The 23,862-nt window shown below is 46.4% G+C and overlaps 1 protein-coding gene across 6 annotated transcripts in view; it reads left to right on the top strand.

The window, feature by feature from the left end:
* Positions 1-23,862, top strand: part of LOC144116288 (rab-like protein 6) — a 149,716-nt gene that overhangs the window by 16,614 nt on the left and 109,240 nt on the right. For all 6 annotated transcript variants that reach the window (XM_077651029.1, XM_077651024.1, XM_077651025.1 and 3 more), the window contains exons 3-4: positions 5,585-5,722; positions 21,827-21,918. In XM_077651029.1, the coding sequence (XP_077507155.1) occupies positions 5,585-5,722; positions 21,827-21,918 (230 nt within the window). The remainder of the gene's footprint in view (positions 1-5,584; positions 5,723-21,826; positions 21,919-23,862) is intronic.

The raw sequence follows: 23,862 nt of genomic DNA, 5'->3' as shown, positions 1-23,862 counted from the left end.
AAAATTTCCTGAAAAACTATGTATCATCCATGAATAGTTCAATTACAGAAAAAAAAACGTGAGAACAAATTCGTAAACTTAATGGCAGCTTTTCAAGAACGCAGCTGAAAAAAACGACTGCTGACGAGTGGCAGTACAAACAAACCTGAAAATCAGCAAATTTTTTTTTTTTAAGCGAAATTTATTGCCCCAGGGCATCAATGATGGGTGAAGGTGTGATGAATGATGTAGTAGAGATTAAATGAATGGAAAAACGTTAGCTGATGCGATGAAGTCCAGTAGAGAACGATGGTACGGTCCTTGCGTCCAGGCAATGTATGAAGCAGGGTTACTTGGTGAAAGACTTGCTACCATCAGGTGCCGCATCCTTGTAGGCTTGAGAGCTGGGCAGTCCCACAGTAAGTGATGAATGTCGGCCTCAATGTCCTCGTGTCCACTGGCCGAGGAAACAATTCTCGGTACTGAGGCCACTTCCGAGTGACGGCTGGTGTGAGGGCAACCCCTACCCGGATCCTCCTAAGCGCAACCTCCTCTGCTCTGGTAAACCTGCGTGGGAGGGTTACCGCACATGGAGGGGTGAGAGCGCGTGTGCGGCGGCGGAGGAGTTCCTTTCTTGATGAAAGGAGGCTAAAGTTGTCCAAATGAAGGAGCCGAGGCGGTGATGAGTTTGTATTCGCAAGGTGGGTCGCTAAATCTGCCTGGCTTTGAGAGATCAGCAGATCTCGTGGGACCCACTCAATATCTACTGGCTGCGGGATGCGTGCCGCGAGCCGGTGGATGTCTTGACATATTGTGGGACAGCGGCTAACATGTTGTAGCAACCGGACAACTTGAAGGGAATCAGTGAGGATGACAACGCGGGCCACGGGAGCATAGTTATGTCGGCCACGGAGCAGAGTGCTTCTTGAACCGCAACGAGCTCAGCACAAAAGGACGAAGGGGGTTCCGTAAGCTGAAACCAAGAGGTTTGATTCAGGGCAGGTCTGCACGGGCAGTAGATAGCTGTTGTTGCTTTGCAGTCTTGTATGCTTGCGTCTACGTAGACAACAATGGATCCTTCAGGCAGGCAAGCATCTTGTTCCTCAAATTTCTGGCGAAGCAACGATGCCGAATTAACAGATGTTGGCCGGCGATTATCTGTTGGCTTGTTGTCGCAAAATCAGCTCATTTCACTGCAAGAAATCCGTACAGTACTGTCTGCCAGTAAACAGACAGCACCCAGCCCTAATGAAATACATTATCAAATGCCTTCCCACGTCTCCGAAGCTGCTGTAGAGGCTTTTTTGAAATTCTTGAATAATGAAAATTGGCAAAAATACCGGAGGCGTGGTCATGATAGTGCCATTCTTGAGATCAGGAAGACCACCAACCTCGGCTGTTAGTTACAGGCCAATAGCTCTCACGCATTGTCTTACCAAATCTTTTGAAAGTGTGCTGAATATTAGTCGAATGTTTATTCTTAAACCGCGTGAACTTCTTGACGTCCACCAATGTGGATTTAAAAAAGCATGTTCTGCAAATAACCACCTCATTTGCTTTGAAAACAGTCTTTGAAGCGTTCATACACAAGCAACTGTCTGTCAGTATTCTTTTATGTGGAATAGGCTTACAATACCATCTGGAGGTTTGGGATTCTTCGCGACCTAGTGGACATATGTATCTGTGGCAGGATGCCTACGATATTTACGTGATTGTAAGTCGTCTAGAATGTAAGTCGACCCCCCCCTCATCACCGTTCTGGAAAAAAAAAAACCTTGGGGTCGTTTACGCTTGGCCTTTAGTAATAGAATGCGATAGCACTATCCTGCGGCTTCCGCTTATCGCCAACCCGTGTCAGCTGCCGCGCGCGGGCACGCCTGTGGGCACATTCCAAAATGAAAATGTATTAGTCACTGGACTGCTCGTTCACACTTGCGCCATCATCCTTACTAGCACTGCCGTTGTGATCGCTGCTGCGATCCCACAGCTCATCGTTCTAACATCTACGTGCAGTGAAATTCCGCACTTTGCAAACAGCCACATCATGATATCACGTGGAACAGCTGAAAATTTTGCCTCGCTGCAGCTGCTACACCTGTATCGCCTGTTGTGAACGTTGAACTTGCAGCCCAGCGTGCAGTTGTTCATTTCTTTGGCGTAAAGAATGACAGCCATATTGAATGTAGCTGTGAACGAATGCCAGTTGTTTACCGGACCCGGAGCACAAATCACGAATGACGAATCACTACATTAAAAACGTTGGAACGCGACCGGCAGTAGCCTAATGCATCAGAGCCAAAGAGTGGCGTCGGCTCTTCCGTCTCTTATGATTGGAACAGTGACCCTTACATCAACTATCGACGCTTCCTTTAGTGCTGAGTGCCCAGTTGAAAGTAAGCAAAAAAAAAACTTGTATGACGCCTATTAAGAGTAGAACGCGAATGTGTCATCGGGCCGCCGCCACTTTTCAGCAGCCGCAATCTGCGGCCATGTCTGGGGAGTGGGCTGGTGCTGGTTTGCTGCTTATCGGCAGCCACCATCAGCCGCCTCGCGCGGGGTGGGGATGCTGGTTCTGCGCGTTGACATAGCAGCTGCTCAAGGCCAGCACCAAGAGCGATGCGACGGAGCCACGCAGCAAAAATGCAACCATGCTGTAGCATGCCTGATATCTCGTTTGTCTCTCCTTTATTTACGGTGCGATGCTTTGGTTTTGATTTTAAGCCCCCCCCCCCCCCCTTCAAAATATGAAAAATAGGTCGAAATCGTGTAGCTACGGTAATTGCTTGAAAAATTTTATTTTGATTCTTCATTTCATGTATGCCTATGTTCCATCCTTTCGAGGAAATTTATTCATGAAAATGGGCTACCCCTGGGGTGTATTCTAAGTACCACAATCAGGTTCGATCCCAGCCACGGCAGTTGAATTTCAATGTGGGTGAAATGCTGGTGGCCTGTGTACTGTGCGACGTCAGTGCATGTTAAAGAACCGCAGGTGTTCAAAATTATTTCGAGCTCTCCACTAAAGCATCCCTCATGGCCTGAGTCGCTTGGAACATTAAACCACATACTAAAACCAAACCTTTGTTGCAAAAATGAATTCCATATCTAAAATAATTCTGCAGTCCGTTATGCATTCTGTCTGCGTCGGTGACTTTAAAATTGCATGCACATCCTCCAGCTTAGGTATCAACATGCAAGAGTCAGATGCAACTCATATTAAACAAAGTAGCGATCTGGGCAGACAGAAATTAATTCAGGTTTTCACCATAATAACTGGTTGCTGTTCTTTTCTCACTCAAAAGGGGCTTTCAGATTGATCCACCGTGCGCCTAAACAAAGCCATACTTCCAGTAAAGCGAGTGCATAAAATTTTAAGCACAACTTTTCACAGAAAGCTCACATTTCTTCCTCATATAAACACCCACAAAAAAAGAGCTTCCTGATCCCTCAATGTAGTAAAAGTACTCTCACGAAAACATTGGGGGTCCAGTAGGACGTGCCTTTTACAGATATACCACTTCGTAATACGTTCTTCCTTAGGCTATGGATGTGTAGTGTAGGGATCATCATACCTTAAAGAACTACGGTTAAAACTCGGTCTAACGAAAACTGATTTTATGAAGCTCCTGATTTAATGAACAAAGTTTAATGCCCCGGCAGGTACCCATAGGGTTCAGTGCTCTCATTAACACGAACTAATGAAACTAACGTGACCATCAAACCTGAGTTAAAAAGTTTTTCCCGGGAGATTTGCGTAAAAAAAAGAGGTAATTTCTACTTATTTTGCTCACAGTGTCTCGCATAGTAGCGTGCAAGGAACAATTCTGGGTACGCTCAAGTTATCTTAACAATGTAATGCGGTAGCTTGTGGCTGCCCTTGCTGACGCAGATGAGGACTTGACTGAGGCCGTAAATGACAAATGTATTGTTCAGCTTTTTACCGGTGCACAAGAGCAGTCGTAACATGTGGATGATGCGGAAGATGCTGAAGCTCCCATGCCCACACCAAGCAGGGTGATGGACGCCTTCGGCCTCTTAGCGGCTGGGGCCCATGACTGAACAGAGGGCGCTATGAAAGCGATTGTGTGCTTTGAGAAGTGTGTGCACCCACTGCTGGTGAAGTGCATGCAGCTGAAGATCACGGGTTTCTTCACAGCAAAATACTCTCCAAAACGCCAACGTCTTGTTTTTGGACGCGCAGGTGCGGGTCGCAACAAATACGATGCCGTGGTATCTTTTGGGTGTCACTACTTTGGGTGTCACTAATTTTAGATTTCTTAGGCCCAAAAAATGCCATTGTCAATTTTGCAAATTTCCCGATTTACCGAAATAATTGGAGCCTGCTCATCACTTTGTTAGCAAGTGTTGTCAATCTAGTTGGTTAGATTAATTCATTTGCCATGACAGGTTGTTTGCGCAAAAAAAGACGACAAATACACAAGACCACAGGACGAGTGCAATCCTATGACAAGGTCGCTGAGGATTGCAACACATATTGCAGGACAAGATTTCACTTGCCTTGTAGTCTTGTCTTTGTGCCGCAAAAAACCTGTCATGGCAAATGAAGAATCAGTTCGTTAAATGGGGTTTCAACTGTAGATCAAGTGCAAAACCTGTGTGTCTCTCATGTGGCGCATAGAGAACATTTCCCATCAATAGCTTTCCACATTTCCTGTAAATGTGGAAACAAGTGAACCTACCCGTGGAAGCAGGAGAACCATGTGGACATGCTCACATGTCCTGAAAATGCTGTCCTTACTGATACATCCGTGTTTTCCCATAGTTACCAAGTTCACCTCCAGAATGCTGTTCAACAATAGACTAATAATCAGACCTTCGAGGATAGTTGCCAAAATTTACAAATACTGCATACCCTTCCCGATGTCGCCTCAAGGCATGACCCGTTGCTGTCATGGTACAGCCTCCCCTCTGTATGTGACTGCACATTAGCACACTTTGATAAAAAACAGACATTGTAGAAATTCGTGGTAGTAGGGAAGAAACATGCATAGGACAGCTAAAAAAGAGCAGATTATGTCGCAAGCGCAGTAGTGTGAGGAAACTGGCAGAAAATAGCAGGGCTGTCTCTGTAGCTTTAGGCAGTATTAATAGATGACAGTATTGAAAACAGCATAATCTGCACAGATTCGCTTATTCACCGGTAAACTTATTGGCTCAGTGGTGTGGTTTGCAGTTGTGAATTTCAGTACATATAACCGGTGAGCTGGATCAGTCTCATCACTACACGGCTGGATTTGGGAAGGCCCATTATTGTTAGAGGCTGGTTGTGTCAGCCAGGTAGTTTAACTCTCTCCTGGATTAGTCTTAGTCACAGGGGCTGTGGAATACTGTGGTGTTCCCATACTTACCGTTTAGATTCTGGCGGTCTCTCAGTAGTGGCAGAAATGTTGTTGCCTGGTGTTAGTCGCAAAAAATTCTAGTACAACTTGCAGCTTGAGTCTTGGATTCAGGCCTACTGTCCAGAGGCATATTTGGCTACAAATTGCTCAGAAGGTAATGCATAAAGTAGGAAGATGGGATTTTCTTGTGTCGTTCGTGCTGTGCGTGTGGACCAAGTTGTGGTGGCCTCTTTGTCCTGCCCCAGGTGGCCAGCATCCAGTGGAGCTACAAGGCCACTGACGACATAGTCAAGGTGGAAGTATGGGATGTGGTGGACAAGGGCAAAAAGCGAAAGCCCATCAAAGGCCTCAAGCTGGACAACACAGTTGCTGATGCTCAAGGGGTGAGTGTCTGGCATGTTACGCTAACGTGACATACACCACATGTGATATGTAATGACACTTCATAAGTAACTGCTCTGTACAACTTTCCTAAGGTTAGCCTGAGGAAATAATAGTTTAGCTTGACCGCTGCAGCTGGGATCAATCCCGGCTGCGGCAGTCGAATTTCGATGGAGGCGAAATTCTAGAGGCCCGTGTACTGTGCGATGTCAGTGCATGTTAAAGAACTCCAGGTGGTTGGAATTTCCGGAGCCCTTCACTACGGCGTCCTTCATAGCCTGAGTCGTTTTGGGACATTAAACCCTTATAAACTTAACTATTAATTCCCCAGGCTGACAAATGGACTGAATTGCCTATCCCGCCTATGACAAGTCACTTCACTTGAGAGGGATTTTCATTGTGCTTCGAGGTCTCTATTGTCAGGCCTATATGAGAATGAGTATTCTAAGTTGACCGGTGCTGATTAATGCAGTCTTAGTATATTTTATTTCATCTCCTCAGTTTATGGGCCACCAGGCCCTCCTTTAGAGGCTGCATTGTAATGCCATCTGGCAGCAGCTATCGGAGGTCGAGACAGTTGTGTCGGCGTCCCATTTTATCAGTAAGCATGTCAGTTAGTTCGGCTTGATGCATCGCGCCTAAACGCTCCAACACGATGAAAGTCGTGTGAGTGGTGCTTTTGTTCATATTTTTGTTTTCACTGCACAGTTGAGATACGGCAAGGCAACCAGTGCATGACTGGTGCTTGCTGCGCTGCGATATTGCTAGCATAAATGTCGTTCGCGTGATGCTAAGTCGACGAACAAAATGCCATGCCTGTGGTGTCCAGTTTTAATTCAGGGTTAACAGGTACGGTACTGCTGCGGCACCGCTTGGCATTTCACCGAGAAGTAGCGCAACGCACCGAATGGAGTCAGCTGACATGCTTGCAGATAAGATGGGTCCCCCTTGAGCTGTCTCGGCCCGTGTCACTGTAGCTAGATGGTGTTTTGCAACCGGCTGCATGTTGTGTATCACTTTTGCTCATGACTGTACCTAGCAGGTGTTTGTACAGAACTTGTTTTGGCCAGCGGTCACAACTGAGGTTCAGGTGACTTAGCAATAATCATTCTTGCTGGAATTAATTAATACAGTAGAATCTCGATGATACGATCCCGGTTGATACGAATTTGTGAAATGCCTTGCCAGAGTGCATTGTGTGCAGTGGGCAGAAATTCGGATGTTATGAACAACCTCCACTGCGGATGATATGAATGCATGGACTGCCATCGCACCCACGAGCACCAAGTACTTGCTGCGCGTATATTGCCAGTCGCATACCGGGAGCAATGAGCAGCAGCATGTGGCTTGTGCATCCCTGATGTCGAGAGTTAGCGATGGTGTGTGGCCGCAAGTAAACCCCGTCAGCTGAAAACAGTTTTGTGTAAATACTGCATATGAATTTTGTTTAAGATGCTACGAATTTTGGATGATGCGAATATTGTTCGTGACCTCGTGAGACTTGTATTATCAAGATTCTGCTGGAAATGTTTGGACTGTAGCTGTAGTTACGTGGGTTCGCGCGTGCAGTCACTCAGACTCTTTTGGACTCGTACTTGTGTCTGCGTCTGAGCTCTAGTGAATTTTGGTGAGTCCGAGTCTGAGTTCAAAGGACTTCTGAGGGAGCTCAAGCAAGTCTATACCTACTGTGAATCTGAGCATGTGTAGAACAGATTTTAGATGGGCAAATTTAGTGCCACCTTCTGTGACTGCACTTCAGCATGCAAAGTGTCACTTTGGCAGCATTGGGCTGTCTGAGGAAGGAAAATGCCATTTTGAATTGACACCGCTGACAAACCTAATATAAAGAGAGTTCTGTATTTATACATCTGGATCAAAAAAAAATTCTTGTGCGCCAACTAGTACTGGTCTAATTGAGAGCAAACATCGCTCACAAGGCAGCATATTATTGTCTGTGTTCTTTGAGATGTAATTGAACATCGAAACTTGCCTGATTTTTTTAGTAATTACTGAAATATTGGTGTTGCCTATGGCAGTTTTCGGAAAGACTGGCTGAGCAGCTCAACAAGTGCCCTATTTAGCCAATTAAAAAGCTGTGTTGTGACATGATGCCACCAACAACAATCCCTGATTGTGTGATCAGCAGCTAAGCTGACAGGTGAATGGCGATGTGTGCGACAATCTCATGTTCTCTGCGGCTGCAACCGCAGAGACGTGCTTTGATCTCCTGTGTCTTGAATCCGTTGTGCATTTGACTACTGCAAGGAATGCATACATTTACCACATACAGTGAAGCCTCGATTATGCGTCCCCCGTTCTTGCGATGACCCGCATTTTACGGCGAATTGGTGTGGGCCTGCCGAATCTCCCAGAGGATTAATGCATTAAAAGCCTCGATTATACAGTGGAAAAATATTCACGGCCCATTTCATACGATGGCCGGCTGGAACCGCCCAGAATGAGACTCTGGCGGAGCACTTTATTGTCAAATTTGACGTCAACCAAGTTGGTTCCAGATTGGAGTCCAGATTGGAATCAAGACTTAGATGTGCACATAACGATGTGATCGAGAGCACAACAGCTTGTAATTACTGTTCTGCCGATGGCTCGGACTCCGCGCGTGTGACCCGCGGCCATTGGTGCAAGGCAGCTCGCCTGGCCCGTTTTTCCGCGCTCTTCGCTGAAGAAGGCGTTCAGAAAATTGACTGTGCGTTCATGCCAACATTCAATTATTGTAGAGGTGGCAACAAGATTAGACATTTCTGCGATTATTGGTGGTTAGTTTGAAAGCGTATTCTGCTGCGGGTTCATTGCGGAGCACGCTAGGCCTAGTGATACTGAGCGAGCCTGGAGCAAGCGGCGCACTGTCACCCAGCAGGCTGCACATCACTGCAGAAAGCGCACTGCCAGCGCATTCGCATCGCAGGTGAACATCGTGCTTTTTTTTTTTCCTTAATGATGCGAATTCTTAGTACAGACACTGCTGCCTGCTGCCGCGGTGTGACAGCGGTTCTGGAGGAAGTCTGAACAGAAAGACATGTCCCTGCATCCATATTTCTGGCGCGTCTTCCAAGTCATCGTTTTCGAGGAACATGCCACATTTTAATGCACAGGCACGGGAGCGCTCGCGCACCTCGTCTATACTCCGTCTCACAAGATGTTTGCAGCACTACGAAAAGCAGAGCTCTCTCGTCCAATAAGGATGGCGTGCACTACATGACTATGTTCCTACGCGCCTGTTGCCCTGCCAATTAGTGTCAGGTGGCCTCATCCATATGAAAGAGGGTGCACTAGTAGTTACCTTCTTTCTATCCCTAGTAAGTGGTGCTTGATGTCTTTTTATTCTTTCTTTTGTTTGTTTTTGGACAGGCAGACGCCCGTTCCAAAAGGACTTACCCCACTTTTTTTTGTCACCACCTGTGCGTATCAGTTCCTGTGTTGTGAAGTCACAGTTATCTTCAGTGTTCCTGTCATGCATTTATAAATTTGTTTATAATAAACTGCACATCTCCAACCAAAAATTTTCATTTTAACCCAACGTTTCGAAGCCGACTCGGCTCCTTCATCAGGGGTGACTGAGGGCAGTAGCTAGCGTCTTTTAAGTATGGAGGGGAGGGGGCGGTCAAAGGAACGACAGCTGTGATGCGAAAGGCGTGGGGGAGGGGGAGGGGCAGGGGGGTTAAGGCTGCGCACAAGCCCACAAACACTGTTGCGCTTTGCCTACCTGTCCCCAAAGACCAGCCGCGGAGAGAAAGAGCCCAAGGCATTGTCTACAAAATTCCTTGCGCCGACTGCGACGCAAGCTACATCGGCAAAACCAAAAATCTCAAAGGAAGATTTCGGCAACATAAAAACGATGGCCGCAAATTCGCAAGAGAGCGCAATCCAGTAGCCGAACATTCCGAGGACCCCGACCATAGAATCAACTTCGAAGAAACCCGCATCCTCGGAACCGAAACAAATTACCACAAAAGGCTCCTTCTGGAATCCTGGCACATCCAAACCACCCCGAACAACATCAACCAAATAAAAGGAAAGCTGATCGCAGTATATGACCAGGGACTTCGCTCTTCAACTCAACGAAAAAAAGTTGCCATTGACCGCCTCCCCGCAGTGCGACGACATGACTAACAGCCTCAGCCCATCCCCCTCCCCGACACCTTTCTCATCACAGCTGCCGTTCCTTTGACCCCCTCCTCCCCTCCAGACTTAAAAGACGCTAGCTACTGCCCTCAGTCACCCCTGGTGAAGGAGCGAGTCGGCTTCGAAACGTTGGGTTAAAATTAAAATTTTTGGTTGGAGATGTGCGGTTTATTAAAAATCTTCAAACCCAACCAGACAGGCAAATCTGTCAAAATGTTTAGTTTTCAATAAATATATTTACTGTAGCATGGTTAGTAAGCTCGGTCGAATGTAGGCTGGGGCAGCTGAATGTCGATGGTGGCGAAATGCAAAACCAGCCCATGTACTGTGCGAAAGTCAATGTACAAAGCGGTCAAAGTTAATCCGGAGCCAACCATTATGGCGTCTTCCATATCTCATCAGAGACGATGTCGTTCGCATTTTCGTTACTCTCGCTGCGACAGTACTGAATAGTCCTGGCTTGTGCACACTCATTTAAAGGGGCCATGACATGGTCGTTCTTCATATTGCAGTTTTGTGCTTCAGTAACTGATGTAAGAGCTTATGATTCAATTTCCTAAATTTGGCTGCCCTGGACGCTCTGTATTTTCTAAAAAATACGATCGAAATTGAGACTGGGAGACTCCTCCTACCGGCAGCAACCGCCATATTGAAAGCTCTCGTGACGTCGCTACGGCATGCACGGAGCAACGTCATCTGCTCTCGTTGCTGCAATATGCGCAGCGAGGTCTCATTCCCTCCTGTACTTTCACGGGCGATTGAAGTAGCAGTCGTCCCCCATATATGAATGACTGGTACCGCAAAAGCGATAATAACAGTAACGCAGTTTTTCTTCGGTATAGGTAGGGTCCGGTCACACTATTGGCCGATCGGCGATGAATGGTCGGTGGGCTGATCGCTACGCAAATGCCGTCGCTGACGCACTGGTCTGTCACTCTAGACCGACGACGACACCAGCACGATCAACGGTCACGTATCGTAGTAATTAATGTTAAAGAGTCAGCTTAGTGGGAACCAGAAGAGAGTGGTAGGGGACTAGTTGGTATGACATTCTATAAATTTAAGAATTATTAAACTTGTTGGACCTCATGCTATAGCCACGACGACATATGCGATGTGCGTGCACCAGCGATGTGCTTTCATTCGGTGCCTGCGCATAAAACCGATTGGCGAGGCAAGCGACACGGGCAGAAAATGCCGCATGATGGTGCCGCTCGCCGCCGTGGCCTGGGCTTGTGCGGCCGAGCGAAAGCTTCGCGCCCGGTGAGGTAACGGCCGGAAAAACCGCTTGTGTACCTTATCCGTATCAAAAAAAAGTGAAACAAGCGGCTTCATATGATATCTTCACACTTTGTTACTAATCAGTGAGAAACTTTTCCCATATTCTTGAATTTCGGTTGACGGTGGACCGCCGGCCCCTTTTGTGACGAGGCCTAGCGAGTACGCAGGATTCGTGTTTGCGATTTCGGTGATTGCGGAGAGCGAATTCAGAAGTTTTAGCGCCTGCAAATAGCTGTCAAGCGTAGTTTTGGCTACAGTGCCCTCAAAGCGATGACTGCCTACATCGCAGGACGTGAGTACAATAAGGGGGAAGTTCCGATATATGTGACCCGGTGAGGATAGCATGTGCAGAAGACAGCCGGCAGCAGCCGTTGGCGTTGACTGTGGACAGCAAATCTGGTTGTTTTCATTAATTTAAGTAATGTCCGAACGTATCTTTAGCTAAACGGATCTAAAATTAAATATTAGTGACATAAGAGAAAGCAGATACTATTAACGGAAAGCGCCGGTATCCTACGCGAGGCATTTCCCAAGCAGGCGATATAGCATCGTCGGCGCTTATTGCTGTGTTATCATGGTGTGCAAATGAGTAAAAGTGCAATTTGTTAGCAAGAGTACGTAATATTTAAGATAAGGATAACCCACCTGGCATTTTATTTCACGCAAACGAGCAGTACTGTTTGCGCATAGCCATGTAAACAAGCTCAGCGCGGGGCTGCAGTTGTCGTAATTGTCGCACTCCTGGGGCACAATGCGGACACACAGCAAAAGGCTGTACTATTATTTCGAAGCAGTCATTTAGACAGCGGCGACTATTCATCGGTGCGGACAGTGAAAGCATTCGAGTCACGTAGGGTTTTGCAAGCGGCTTGGTTCCTGCAAAAAGGTTCTATGAGTCGAAGGAAATGTATGTTGGACTTACAAACGCGTACATTCAGGGCGGAAGTCGTCGCACTCGGCACTTTTCTCTACTCCTTTCGTGCCTCAAGGTTACTGTAGTGCACCTTTTGATAATTTGAGTTTAATTATCTAGTGATGAATAGCGGACAAGAACTTGGGAGCTAGGTACAAAACTCTGCAGCTTTCATGGCGCACATCGGCGAATGCATGCGTGGCACGTGCCGCTTTTCACATGTGGGAGCACCTGACTGCTCAAAAGAGACCAAATTCATAACATACGAACAGCATCCTTCTAAGCGTAGTTAATAAAGCAGGGGTCCATCGATTTCTGTTTCTTCAACAATCTCAAAACGGGCGCCACGAGCAAGTCCGCTTTCCCAAGGATCACTCAGCTCGCATACTAAGTTGATGGCTTCCCAAAAGAGAACACGGAAAATGCATTTTATTTCGCTAGGCTAAAAGAAAAAAACTTTTCTAGCGACCGCTGTCTACAGTGTGCATGCAAGCACCTCAACATCGCAGCAGACGACGCGTGGCGTGTATGCGTTCGTGACGTCAGCGATCCGAGGTTGCCAGACCAGCAAGCAGTTCGTAAAAGAAACGAAAGAAATTCGTTTTAAAAATACTTACCACACAAAATCAACTGAAAATTGGGGGAATTGTAATTTAACCTGTTGGGAATTAAAGGCGATAAGCAAGGTATGTGTGAAAATAGGCTGTCATGGCCCCTTTAAGGAATCACGTTTGCATGTTAAAGGAGCTCATCTCATCGTCCTCATCACAACTCCATTCAGTACTGCTGGTTGTGTCGTCCTCCAGGATGACAACAATAGCCGGTCCTTGGCCAACAACATCGTCGATAGTGTGGTCCAGCTTTCTCATCACATCTTCCTCACTGATAACATGCTGCACATAAATTCTTTTACTTCTCAGCACTCACTTGCGTGATGCCTTGCCAAACGAGAAGCTCCACGTCTTGGAGCTTAAACGTCTTGTTTTGGCTCTGCACGAAACCCTTGATGTCGCTGCAAACAAGCTCTATCGGGTTCGGTTGGCTAGGGTGGCAGGCGCACAACGAGATGGCCAGCAGCTTCAGCGATGCAATGTTCACGTTGTTGACAAGCTTCATGAGCTCGACCTTCACCATGTCGCTGCTCCACGTGATGCCTTTTCCGGACAGCCAAGCCTGTATGTCCTTACTGAGGCTGCTCATCCACTTCACTTTATCCTGCTTCACGTAATGATATTAAGCGTTTTCGATAACTATAATGCTGCTGGTGGTAGTAGTGGAAGTTTCTGGGAGAACCACTTTTCATAGTGTTCTGCGTTCATTTCCTTGTGTTAGTCGCCCGAGTTTTTCTTAGCTCGGAAAACTTACGCTGCGCCTTCGGCAAAACCTCGTTCACTTCACAGTGCTTCACAATAAGCCTGCCACCTTTGCCATTGGAATTTTGTAGACTAGTAGACAGTCCGGATCGATGTGCTTCGTGCACACACTGGATGGTGTAGTCAGTCCACACTAAACTTCGTGTGTGGCCAGCTTTGACCCACGCTTCGTCGGTGAAAAAATTAGGTCTACCCTGGCGTTGCAGCTCCGCTACCTGGCGCAGGTATCGGCGGCGACACTACAATGCGCGTTGTTCCGGTTAGCATTGCATTCCGAGAGGGCTTCTTGTATTGGAAGCCAAGTTTTTCCAGCATTCTCTGCATTGTCGCTGTGGACACGTTCGGTAGCATGTCGCCCTTTTCGAAATGCGCCACCACCTTGGCAATAGTTGGAATTTCTCCTTTCTGCAAAAAGCTGCGTACCACCCTTTGCGACAAGCTCGGGTCAAAATCGTCCAGCTTCTTTGTCTGCTTGCAACCTCTTCCACCAGCACGCTTCTTCAGTGGCAACACTCGGCCCGCCTTCATCTTCTGCCTTGTCCACTGGTAAAGCGTTCGCTTGCTCACCTGGGTGAGTTTCGCCGTCCTCTTGATGATCGCGTTTGTACTTGAACTGCCCCCGCAATCGACGCGAAGTGCTTCAAAAACATTTAAAGCCAACTGCTTCGCCTGCTTGGGAAAACAGCGCACTGTCGGTGTAGGCACACAGGCGACACAACCTGCTGCAAAGCCTCGAGTGTAAAATGCTTGATAAGCATCGCATTGCATTTCCATGCGCTGAGCACAAAGGAAGTATAACAGCACATCTTCTAGATTATTATGTTGCATTAAAGATGCCATAATTCAGCAAGGAAAAACTGCAGAAAGAGGTGGGTGGATGTATCATTGTCGGCCTGCTCGGTGCACAGCCGCACTTTACTTGGGTTTTCGTACCCCCTTTCTTTGCTCTTGTGGCTTGTTAAAATTGGTCGCACTGCTGGTCGATGATCGTAACCTCAGTGCTGGGCCAGTGTTCGGAAAAGAGAGAACATATTTTGTGTTTTTATTGACACATCCTTCCCGTTAATTTAATGCAAAAAGACATGTTACTTCCCAAAGTGCACTATATGTCTGTGTTATGTACATTTCATACAATGCATGTGTGTGGGGCGCAGCTGAAGTTTTCAGTACATCATATCGTGCATAACCCTGTCTACCGCGCCAGCCATGGCCACGCTATCCCCGTAAACTTGTTAATCTCATCCGCCCACCTATCCTCCTGCCGCCCCCTGCTATGCCTGCATTCTCTTGGAATCCACTCTGTTACCCTTAAAGACCATTGGTTATATTGCCTTTGCATTCATTAGCCCGCGGTTGTTCTCTCACCCACTCTGCCCGCTTCTGGTCTCTTAACGTTACACCTATCGTTTCCCTCTCCACAGCTCGTTGCATTGTCCTTAACTTACGTTGAGCCCTTTTCATTAGCCTCCATGTTTCTGCCCAATGGTGAGTACCTTTAAGATACAGCTGTTGTATACGTTTCACTTGAGGGATACTGGTAAACTGCCATTCATGATCTGAGAGAACCTGCCCTGTGCGCTCCACCCCATTCTTATCCTTCTAGTTATTTCCCTCTCATCATCCGGATCAGCTGTCACTACCTGTCCTAAGTAGATGTATTCCCTTACCACTTCGAGCGCCTCGCTACCAATTGTGAACTGTTGTTCCCTTGTGAGACTGTTGAACATTACTTTGGTTTTCTGCATGTTAAATTTAAGACCTACCATTATGCTCATTGATCATGCTTTGCAGCTCAGCACCTGAGTGACTTAGCAAGGCAATGTCATCAGCGAATCGCAGATTACTTAGTTATTCTCCATTGAATCTTCTCCACAACTGTTCCCGTTCCAGGCCTCTGAACACCTCCTGCAACCAGACGGTGATCAGCATTGGCGAGATCGTGTCTCCTTGCCTGACGCCCTTCCTTATTGGAATTTTATTGCTGACTTTATGGAGGACTATGGTAGCTGTGCAATCGTTATAGATATCTTCCAGTATTTTCATATAAGACTCTTCTACACCCTGATTACGCAATGCCTACATGACTGCTGAGGTTCCCATTGAGTGAAATGCTTTCTTGTAATCAATGAACGCAATGTATAGGGGTTGGTTATATTCTGCGCATTTCTCTATCACCTGCTTGTAGTGTGAATACGGTCTGTTGTAGAGTATGGCCGTTGTAGACATTGGTTTTCCAGTATTTTTACATAAGGCTTTTTTACACCCTGATTCCGCAATGCGTGCATGACTGCTGAGGCTTTGACTGAGTCATATGCTTTCTCGTAATCCTTGAAGGGGCATCTGCAACATGCAGGTGATGGTGAGTTGCAACACCACGGGTTCCTGAGCATTCTTAGGGACATCCCCGCAGGGGGATGTTGGTGAGCAGTGCGTCACCACTGATCCCAGTACCCGCGCTTAGCTGTTTGTGGAATCGCTGTGTTTGGGGAAAAAGGGATCCTGGTGGTTGAGCCAATGCCGAGCATTTGGACCTTTAAGGCCCCTCGGTGGAGGCAACACACCACTTTGGCCCCAGCTTCCCGTAGACGGCAGCTCTGGCCTGACCTGACTGAGGGAAATTGGCAGTCACCTTTTCCTGTCCGCCTCTCCATCTTTCACTTTCCTGTCCTCCTTCTCACCATGTTCCTGTCTCCTCCTGCTGTCTTAGTTTTTCTTTTTTTCCTGGAGGCTAGGGTTAACCTTTTCTGGTGAGCTACTTTACATTACGCTATATTTGGTTGCAGTGGTAGTGTATGGCTGGTGTGGGTAGGACTTGCTGGCAAGTTCCTGTCCCGTCTCCTCTATGGGCTCCTTGGTAGGCGGCTGGCACCACGGCCGAATAAAACATATGTTCCGTGGCTCCGTCTTTCCCACCAAACAGTCGCCCTCACAAAAGAGGGCGGACCGTCCGCCGCGGTGCCTCAGTGGTTATGGCACCCGGCTGCTGACCCAAAAGACGCGGGCTCGATCCCGGCCGTAGCGGTCGAATTTCGATGGAGGCGAAATTCTAGAGACTCGTGTACTGTGCGATGTCAGTGCACGTTAAAGAACCCCACGTGGTTGAAATTTCTGGAGCCCTTCACTACGGTGTCCCTCATAGACTGAGTCGCTTTGGGACATTAAACCCCCACCATAAAAGAGGGCGGACCGAAGTCATGGCAGAATTCCTGCAAAGAACAAAAGAAGTTTTCCTGTGGTACCATGTGGTAAATAGTGAAACAGAGAAACCAGCACGAGTCATTTTACCATTCACGGTCTCTAAATGTCTCACTGATGCTTTGGGCATTGGGCCTTGGCTACAAGGTTATGAAGCTGGCCAGTCGCAATCTACTCCTCCAAATCCGCAACAAAGTGCAAAAATTTGAGGACGCTTCTTGCGTTAATAGTGGAACGCGATAGCGTGTTGCAGCGCTGCCAGGGAGCCCACGGAACGCCATCACCCGTTCGGCGCGATGCCTTGCCAGTTGGAGACACCTTTGAACGTATTTTTTTTTTCAATTGTCTCAATTGATTAATTGATCAAATACACGCTGAAAATTTTCTTTATTACCATCATCAATCATTGACTTTTTCATTCTGAGCATTTTGACAACTTTGACCCCCCTAGTTCCAATTTTTTAATTGCTCATTTTGTTAATGAATCAATTAGCTACAATGATTTCATGAACTCGTCATCGCCTCTCACACACCAGTCAACCATCAATCACTAGAACCACAAATTACCATGATACGATTTTTTTTTTGTGGAGCCCCCGATTATTTCCGACACGTGGTGCCGACAACGCCGATGGCTTTTCGAGGGAATGAGCTGTATATGCTGTCGCGTAATATTCCAAACTCCCAACCATAGTGCCCTTTGGAGGCATACTGTATCCATCAGTTCTCATCAATCACAAAACACAGTGAAAGGCGTAATATCCGAACGCAATTTCCTCAATCTTTCTGAAGAAGAATTGTTGGTGGGCCTAAAAGACTGGAACACCACCGGTTTCCATCGTATCAAAATCTGAAAAGATGGCAAGGAAACACTGACAAAGCACTTAGTATTTTCCTTTATGTTCAGCCAACTCTGAATACATAGAAGTAGGGTATGGATATGAAAATAACTAAGACCATGCATCCCAAATCCCAGGCGGTGCTTCAAGTGTCAAAAATACGGCCATGGCTCCCAGAGTTGTCGCGGCTGCCAAACCTGTGCCAAATATGCATCTAATGATCATGAATCTGTGGGCTGCAATGCTGTACCACTGTGCGCAAACTGTGAAAGGAACCACCCTGCATATTCGAGGTCATTTCTGGCCTGGAAGAGATAGAAAGAGATAAGATAATGACTATAAAGACAAAGGAAAACATAACTTATCAAGAAACGTGAAAACTACTCCCCTCAGCCTTCCAGTTCAGAGCCAAAAACAAATTTTGTCGATGTGGTGTGAGGGGGGGGGGCACCACACTGGCTTGCGGCACCTGCCCAGGCCACACACAGTGAGCCTGAGGCAGGGGCATCCACGCCGTGGGAAGACGCGGCTATGGCTGCCCTGCCACCTCTGAAAAAGGGCCCAGCGGCTCAGTTGGCTGCCAGTAAGGTTTCTCTTAGTCGGGAGAGGCCCACAAATTGCACACCCGTTGATTCTTTGTGGTCGTCCAGAGCCTCTAGTGAGGCGATGGACACGGTGCAGAATTCGCCTCCAATGCAGCGGCAGCACAGCTGTCTTAAGCGAGAAAGAAAAGAGGAGACCTCAGTAATGCCACGTTATCAAAACTGTTAAGTTTTTAACTACACCCAAAATCATCCAACATGGCATTGCTTATACGCTGCAACTGCTGTGGACCATTTAAGTAACCACAGCGATGTAAAAGAGCTTTTAGACACATTTTCACCTGTGGCTTTATACCTACAGAAAACCGACTCTTTAAGTGTGACCGAGGGCAAGCAAGTAAGCTCTCTGGAAGTGTTGCTATTGTTATCCAGACCGGTATTGCGACCTGCCAAATTGAGCTTTAAAACCAAATACGAAGCTGTTGCAGTCACCATCACCATCTGTATACCTTTAGCCATAGCAAACAGTTAACTTCATGATTTAGACACACCTTGAGAACAGCTACGAGAGCCATTTCTCATAGTTGGAGATGTTAATGCCCACTCCGGTTTTTTGGGGAAGTGCACAAACTGATCCTAGAGGTTGTATTTTATAAAATTTTATTCTAAGCAATGATATCTGGTTCCTCATTGCTGGCAAAAACACATACTGCTCTCAAGCTCAGGAAAAATGAACTGCATTGACTTGTCTTTTAGTTCGCCCTCTGTTTTTACCGATTTTAAATTGGATGTTCTAGATCACCTGTGCGTAAGTGATCATTTGCCTGTCTAAATTATCGGCTTGTCACCTTCACCATCGATCATCCTGAGCAAACCTTGCTGTTGGAAGTTACACTTGGCCATCTGAGCACTGTTTCGTGAAAATGCTAGTCTAGAGAAAATTTTTTTAGTTGTTCTGAATGTTGACAAACATAATAAAATGCTCACAATGTGTATAATTACTTGCTCATGCCTGTCTATTCCTCAGTCCTTGGGAGTAGTACGAAAAAATCGTAAGGTTTGGTATTCAAAAGAATGTAAAGAAGAAAAAAAGAAACAAAAAGCATGGGGAATGTTTTGTAGATACCCAACACATGAAAACCTTATAAATTTCAAAAAGACGAGAGACAAAGCTAGGCATATCCCACGAGTCTTGGGTTTCATGCCTTGCTGCCCGACATGCGTGCAGAAAGGACCATGCACCTCAAGAAATGCCCAAATTCAATTTGAAGCTGTCTATTATTAACAGTTACAGCACACTTAGTCCCAAAATAAAGCCGGTAAAGAAAGGGAGGAGGTTTGAGCCGTACATGGATTTAGGTGCTCAGGGAACTCCAAAAGGCACTCCATGGAACCCAGTTTGAGAATCCCTGCATTAAGGGGCCCTTTCAGTGGCCTGAGGTCCTCTTTGCATGTCACTTTGCAGACACGGACACTGTTCTTTATTTATATAATGTAAGATGGGGGTTTATTTAAAGTAACTGGGACGGCGGAAGCAGCGGCGGAAGCAGCGGCGAAAGCAGACAGACGTCACCCAGGCCAAGCACAGGCACACGCGGCGACGGCATTGCCGCTGAAGCACAGGTTCATCTTCGTCTTTCGGAAGAGTGTGCATCTTCTTCTTTTGCAATGATTTTATTTTTATTTTAAATATTTTTTTCCTTCAGCACAAGATATTTAAGGTCTCTCTTTAACCAACCCACGAAGCTCAGGAACGGCTACGCAACGTGTAACAAACGTCTATAAAAGTATACGTTAATGTCTAGAAGAAATCTATTTTCGGATGTTTTCCAGACAATGAGGCAAAAAGAGGTGTTATATATATATATGCCTGCTAATGCTCTGCCAAAAAAGGTCTAGAAAACTTCTTCGCAAGAACTGGTTAAGGCCATATTCAGACATTTTTATTTTTTGGAAATGGCTGCCTATATGAAGCCTATAGACTCAAGTTCAATATGCTATATATTTAGAACCCTCTAAAATCAACCGGTAGGATTTCATTAGGTTTAGTGCTCATGCCTTTTTTAGAGCTGCAGATTTTGTTTGCTCGGATATGTGCAATATAGCTCGAACTGCAAAGGGCAGGCAGCTGCCTTTTGCAACATAAATACACATTGCAAATAAGGCAAGAAAACCCGCTTCATCAGTCTCTGCCATAGTTTCATCAGTTCATCACTTCCTGCCAGCGGTGTGCGTGGAGCTTGAAACCAGCATAGCCGTAGAATTTGTCTCTCGCTCTACTACGTACGGTACGTCTGATGCGCACTCAATATTGCTCTTATTACTCTTATTGTATATTGACTTCAAAGAAGCATGCTATTTGCAATGTTCGTTGCCTGGACATTCCTGCTGCCCTAACGGCCGTGCGAAATTATTCTATGTTAATTGGTGCTGAGTCACGTACATGACTAGCTCAGTCGTCACTAATCACCGAAATAAAAGATGCATAAAAATTCATATGATTGGACTTGGGGTTCACTGCAGCATTAGTTCACATCTACCGACCGTTTGTGTCAAGTACTTGGACATACATGCAAAGATACGTTCGGAACAAATTGCTGTGAAAAAACCTTGCTAATACGTTCCCGAGTAGACTTCTCGTCATAGAAATTCTTAAAATGTTGCGTGGAAAACTTATATTTACGGAACTTTTTAAAACATTTGTAAATAAACCTCTTTTGTCAGTATGTTTGTAAAACTTTTGTGGATAAACCTCCATTGCTGAGATGTTTCCTAAACGTTTCAGTCTAGAGTTAGAGTTAGGCGTTGCTAGATGTTTGGAGTTGTTTGAAGATGTTTTATAGAAGTTATGTGTTTTGTGGGAAGCTGAACGAACGTGCCTTAATGGATTAGGTGTAGCATGTCTGAACCATCGCCCAGGGGTCATGGGTTCGATTCCCAACTAATTTCCCCATTTTTATTTTCAGTGCAATTAATTTACTTTGCATCCTTGCTTGTCATAATTACATTTGAGTCATACTACGACCTCGTTATCACAATTTAACTCGTGTTTTAATCATTTTTATTCCACAGCTCAACATGTGACATTGTCCACACTGGGTTCATCTGGACGGGACCCTTATTTATTTTATTTATTTAAAACACCCTCAGGGCCATATGGCATTATAGAGGGGAGTGGCTGTACAAAGTAACAAAGCATAGAAATATGAGCATAATATTACAGAAGGTTGCTAGTTACACAATGTTAGCTAATACATCTTGAAATAAATGGTGATTATTAATCAGTGCCAGTGGTGCGGGAAGGTTATTCCACTCGTCGGATGTCTGGGGTAAAAACAAATGAAAGTAGGTTTTCATTCTGCAGAATGGTATTCCAACCTTGTGGGCATGATCGATCCATGGTGACACATACTGTGGTGGTGAAATAAGTTCTTCACGCAGGTAAGAATGGTGAAAAAGTTTATGAAAAAGGCGAAGACGAAATGCACGACGACGGAACGCAAGGGATGGCAGATCGAGACTAGCTTTCATGCTGGTTATGCTTGCAGTTCTGTTGTAGTTAGAGATAATGAATCGAGCAGCTGTATTTTGGACCATCTCAGGTGAGTGCGTTAAGTTCTGGTGACAAGGATCCCATGCTGATGCTGCGTATTCGAGTTTAGGTGAAAATGAGTGTTTCGTGCAGTAAAAGCTTCATGCCATCGTTCGCGTTAATGTTGCTTTCCAAAAAGAGTGTTTGAAGCCAGGTGTATGGTGTTCTGCCCATGTGTGTGGTGAACGTGCAGTGCCTGAATGCTTTCACTGTGCTCTTCTGTGGTAGATGCCCGAGGAGGCAGCCTTGGATGCAGAGTTCATTGATGTTTACAAGGGCACCAACGGAGTTGTTATGATGCTTGACATCACAAAGCAGTGGTGAGTATGGCTGGGTTGTTTGTTTTGGAGAGGTTTTTAGATGCACTTTAACTGGATTCTGAGAAGCAATTCTTAACCCTTTAACCGGCAAATTGATTCTTCCTGATTCCCGATTTTTGCCAATTTTTGACAAAAATGACTGTTGTCAGGCTTAAAACGTGCTGAAGGTGCGAAGTGCTTTTCTAGGACAACAACCTCCATAATGTTGAAAATTGCTACCAACGCAATTGCCGATCGGTAACTTGTCATTGGTGGTGGTAGCATTGCAACATCGGGCTGGAAGTGTGCAACTCATCATTGGCGTCATTGTACAATCTCCCATGACGAGTACAGCTTGGGGTCGCTGGTTAAAGGACTATAGACACAGTTTTTGGTTGCATTGTTTCCTTCCTTCAAATGATGTACTATAAGACATTAGTATATATGCAGCAGGCTGTGGCATTCCTCCAAGACTGCTAAATAATTTATAATTGAATTTCTTCTCTCATGCTGTATTGGTTTCAGCAACTGAACGATGGCTGCGATGAGTTGGGAGTGTTTAGGTCACGTGAGGCATGAAATATATTCCAGCTCTTGAAGCTGGCTACCTTAAGCATTGTGATGTCATGCCTCACGTGATCTAAACACTCCCTCCTCGTCACAGCCATCGTTCAGTTGTTGAAACCAATACAGCATGAGACAAGAAATTCAATTCTAAATTATTTAGCAGTCTTGGGGAAATACCACGGGGTGGTCCATGTATACTGATGTCTTATACACTATTACAGAGAAGAAAATATTCAGCTAAAATTAAAATGACATGTCTGTAGTTGTTCAACAGTGCGGATGCTGTGCAGTGAATTCATTTCTGAAACACAGCACATAAACCATAATGCAGTGCCCATGTTTGTCCTTTCGTGTGGTCTTGCGTCTCTGTGCACTGTGCTTTGGAATACTGTCACGGAGTTCTCACGGAGAGACGCTTCAACAGCTGGAGTCAGCAAGAGGAGACGGTAATGGCGGCCGATCCGCGATAGCACGATCGCAACCTCATCGTCTTCGCGGACAGCTTGCGCCACCTGGCAACACTAGGTGGCATTATTCCCCCTTCCGAAAAAGAAGGGCATCGCAGTGGGGCCGCCAGCAGCGTAGGCGCGCTAAGGTTCAGAAGGGAAACAGAGAAGAACGCGAGGAAAACGGAGCACACACAGAGTCACAACGGAGGGCCGCTAAGCCGTTATCGGGCATAGTACGGCTTAAGCCGCACAACGTGCACAATGTCAGAGCTGTTGGGCTGTCGACGTCTCGGTTGCGCGGCACCGTCGGGAACCACTTCATAGGTAACATCACTGATACGCCGTAGCACTTTATAGGGGCCAAAGTACCGGCAGAGTAGTTTCTCGGACAAGCCCTGGCGGCGGACAGGTGTCCACACCCAAACTTGTTCACCGGGATTGTAGTCGACCTGTCGGTGTCGAAGGTTGTAACGGCGCGCATCAGTGCCCTGCTGCTGGCCGATGTGTACGCGGGCAAGCTGACGGGCTTCTTCAGCGCGTTGGGCAATTTCATGAACATCGGGTGCGAGTTGGTCGTCATCGAGGCATGGTAGCATCGCGTCAAGCATGCTCTGGACTTCACGTCCATATACAAGACGAAAGGGAGTAAAGCGTGTAGTCTCCTGGAGGGCCGTGTTGTACGCAAATGTGACGTACGGTAGCACCTCATCCCAAGTTTTGTGCTGAACGTCTACGTACATTGACAGCATGTCCGCAATGGTCTTGTTTAAGCGTTCGGTTAGCCCATTGCTCCGTGCCGCAAGACGATGTTTTGCATGAAAAAGTCGGCGACCTCTGAAGCTGTGGCACAGGGTATCGCCTTGGTCTCGGCGTAGCGAGTCAAATAGTCAGTAGCGACTATGATCCACTTGTTTTCTGAGAGTGACAACGGAAAAGGACCGAGAAGGTC

The sequence above is a fragment of the Amblyomma americanum genome, chromosome 1, assembly GCF_052857255.1.
Source record: "Amblyomma americanum isolate KBUSLIRL-KWMA chromosome 1, ASM5285725v1, whole genome shotgun sequence".
Classification (NCBI taxonomy): Eukaryota; Metazoa; Arthropoda; class Arachnida; order Ixodida; family Ixodidae; genus Amblyomma; species Amblyomma americanum.
This window is presented reverse-complemented; position numbering and strand designations above follow the sequence as displayed.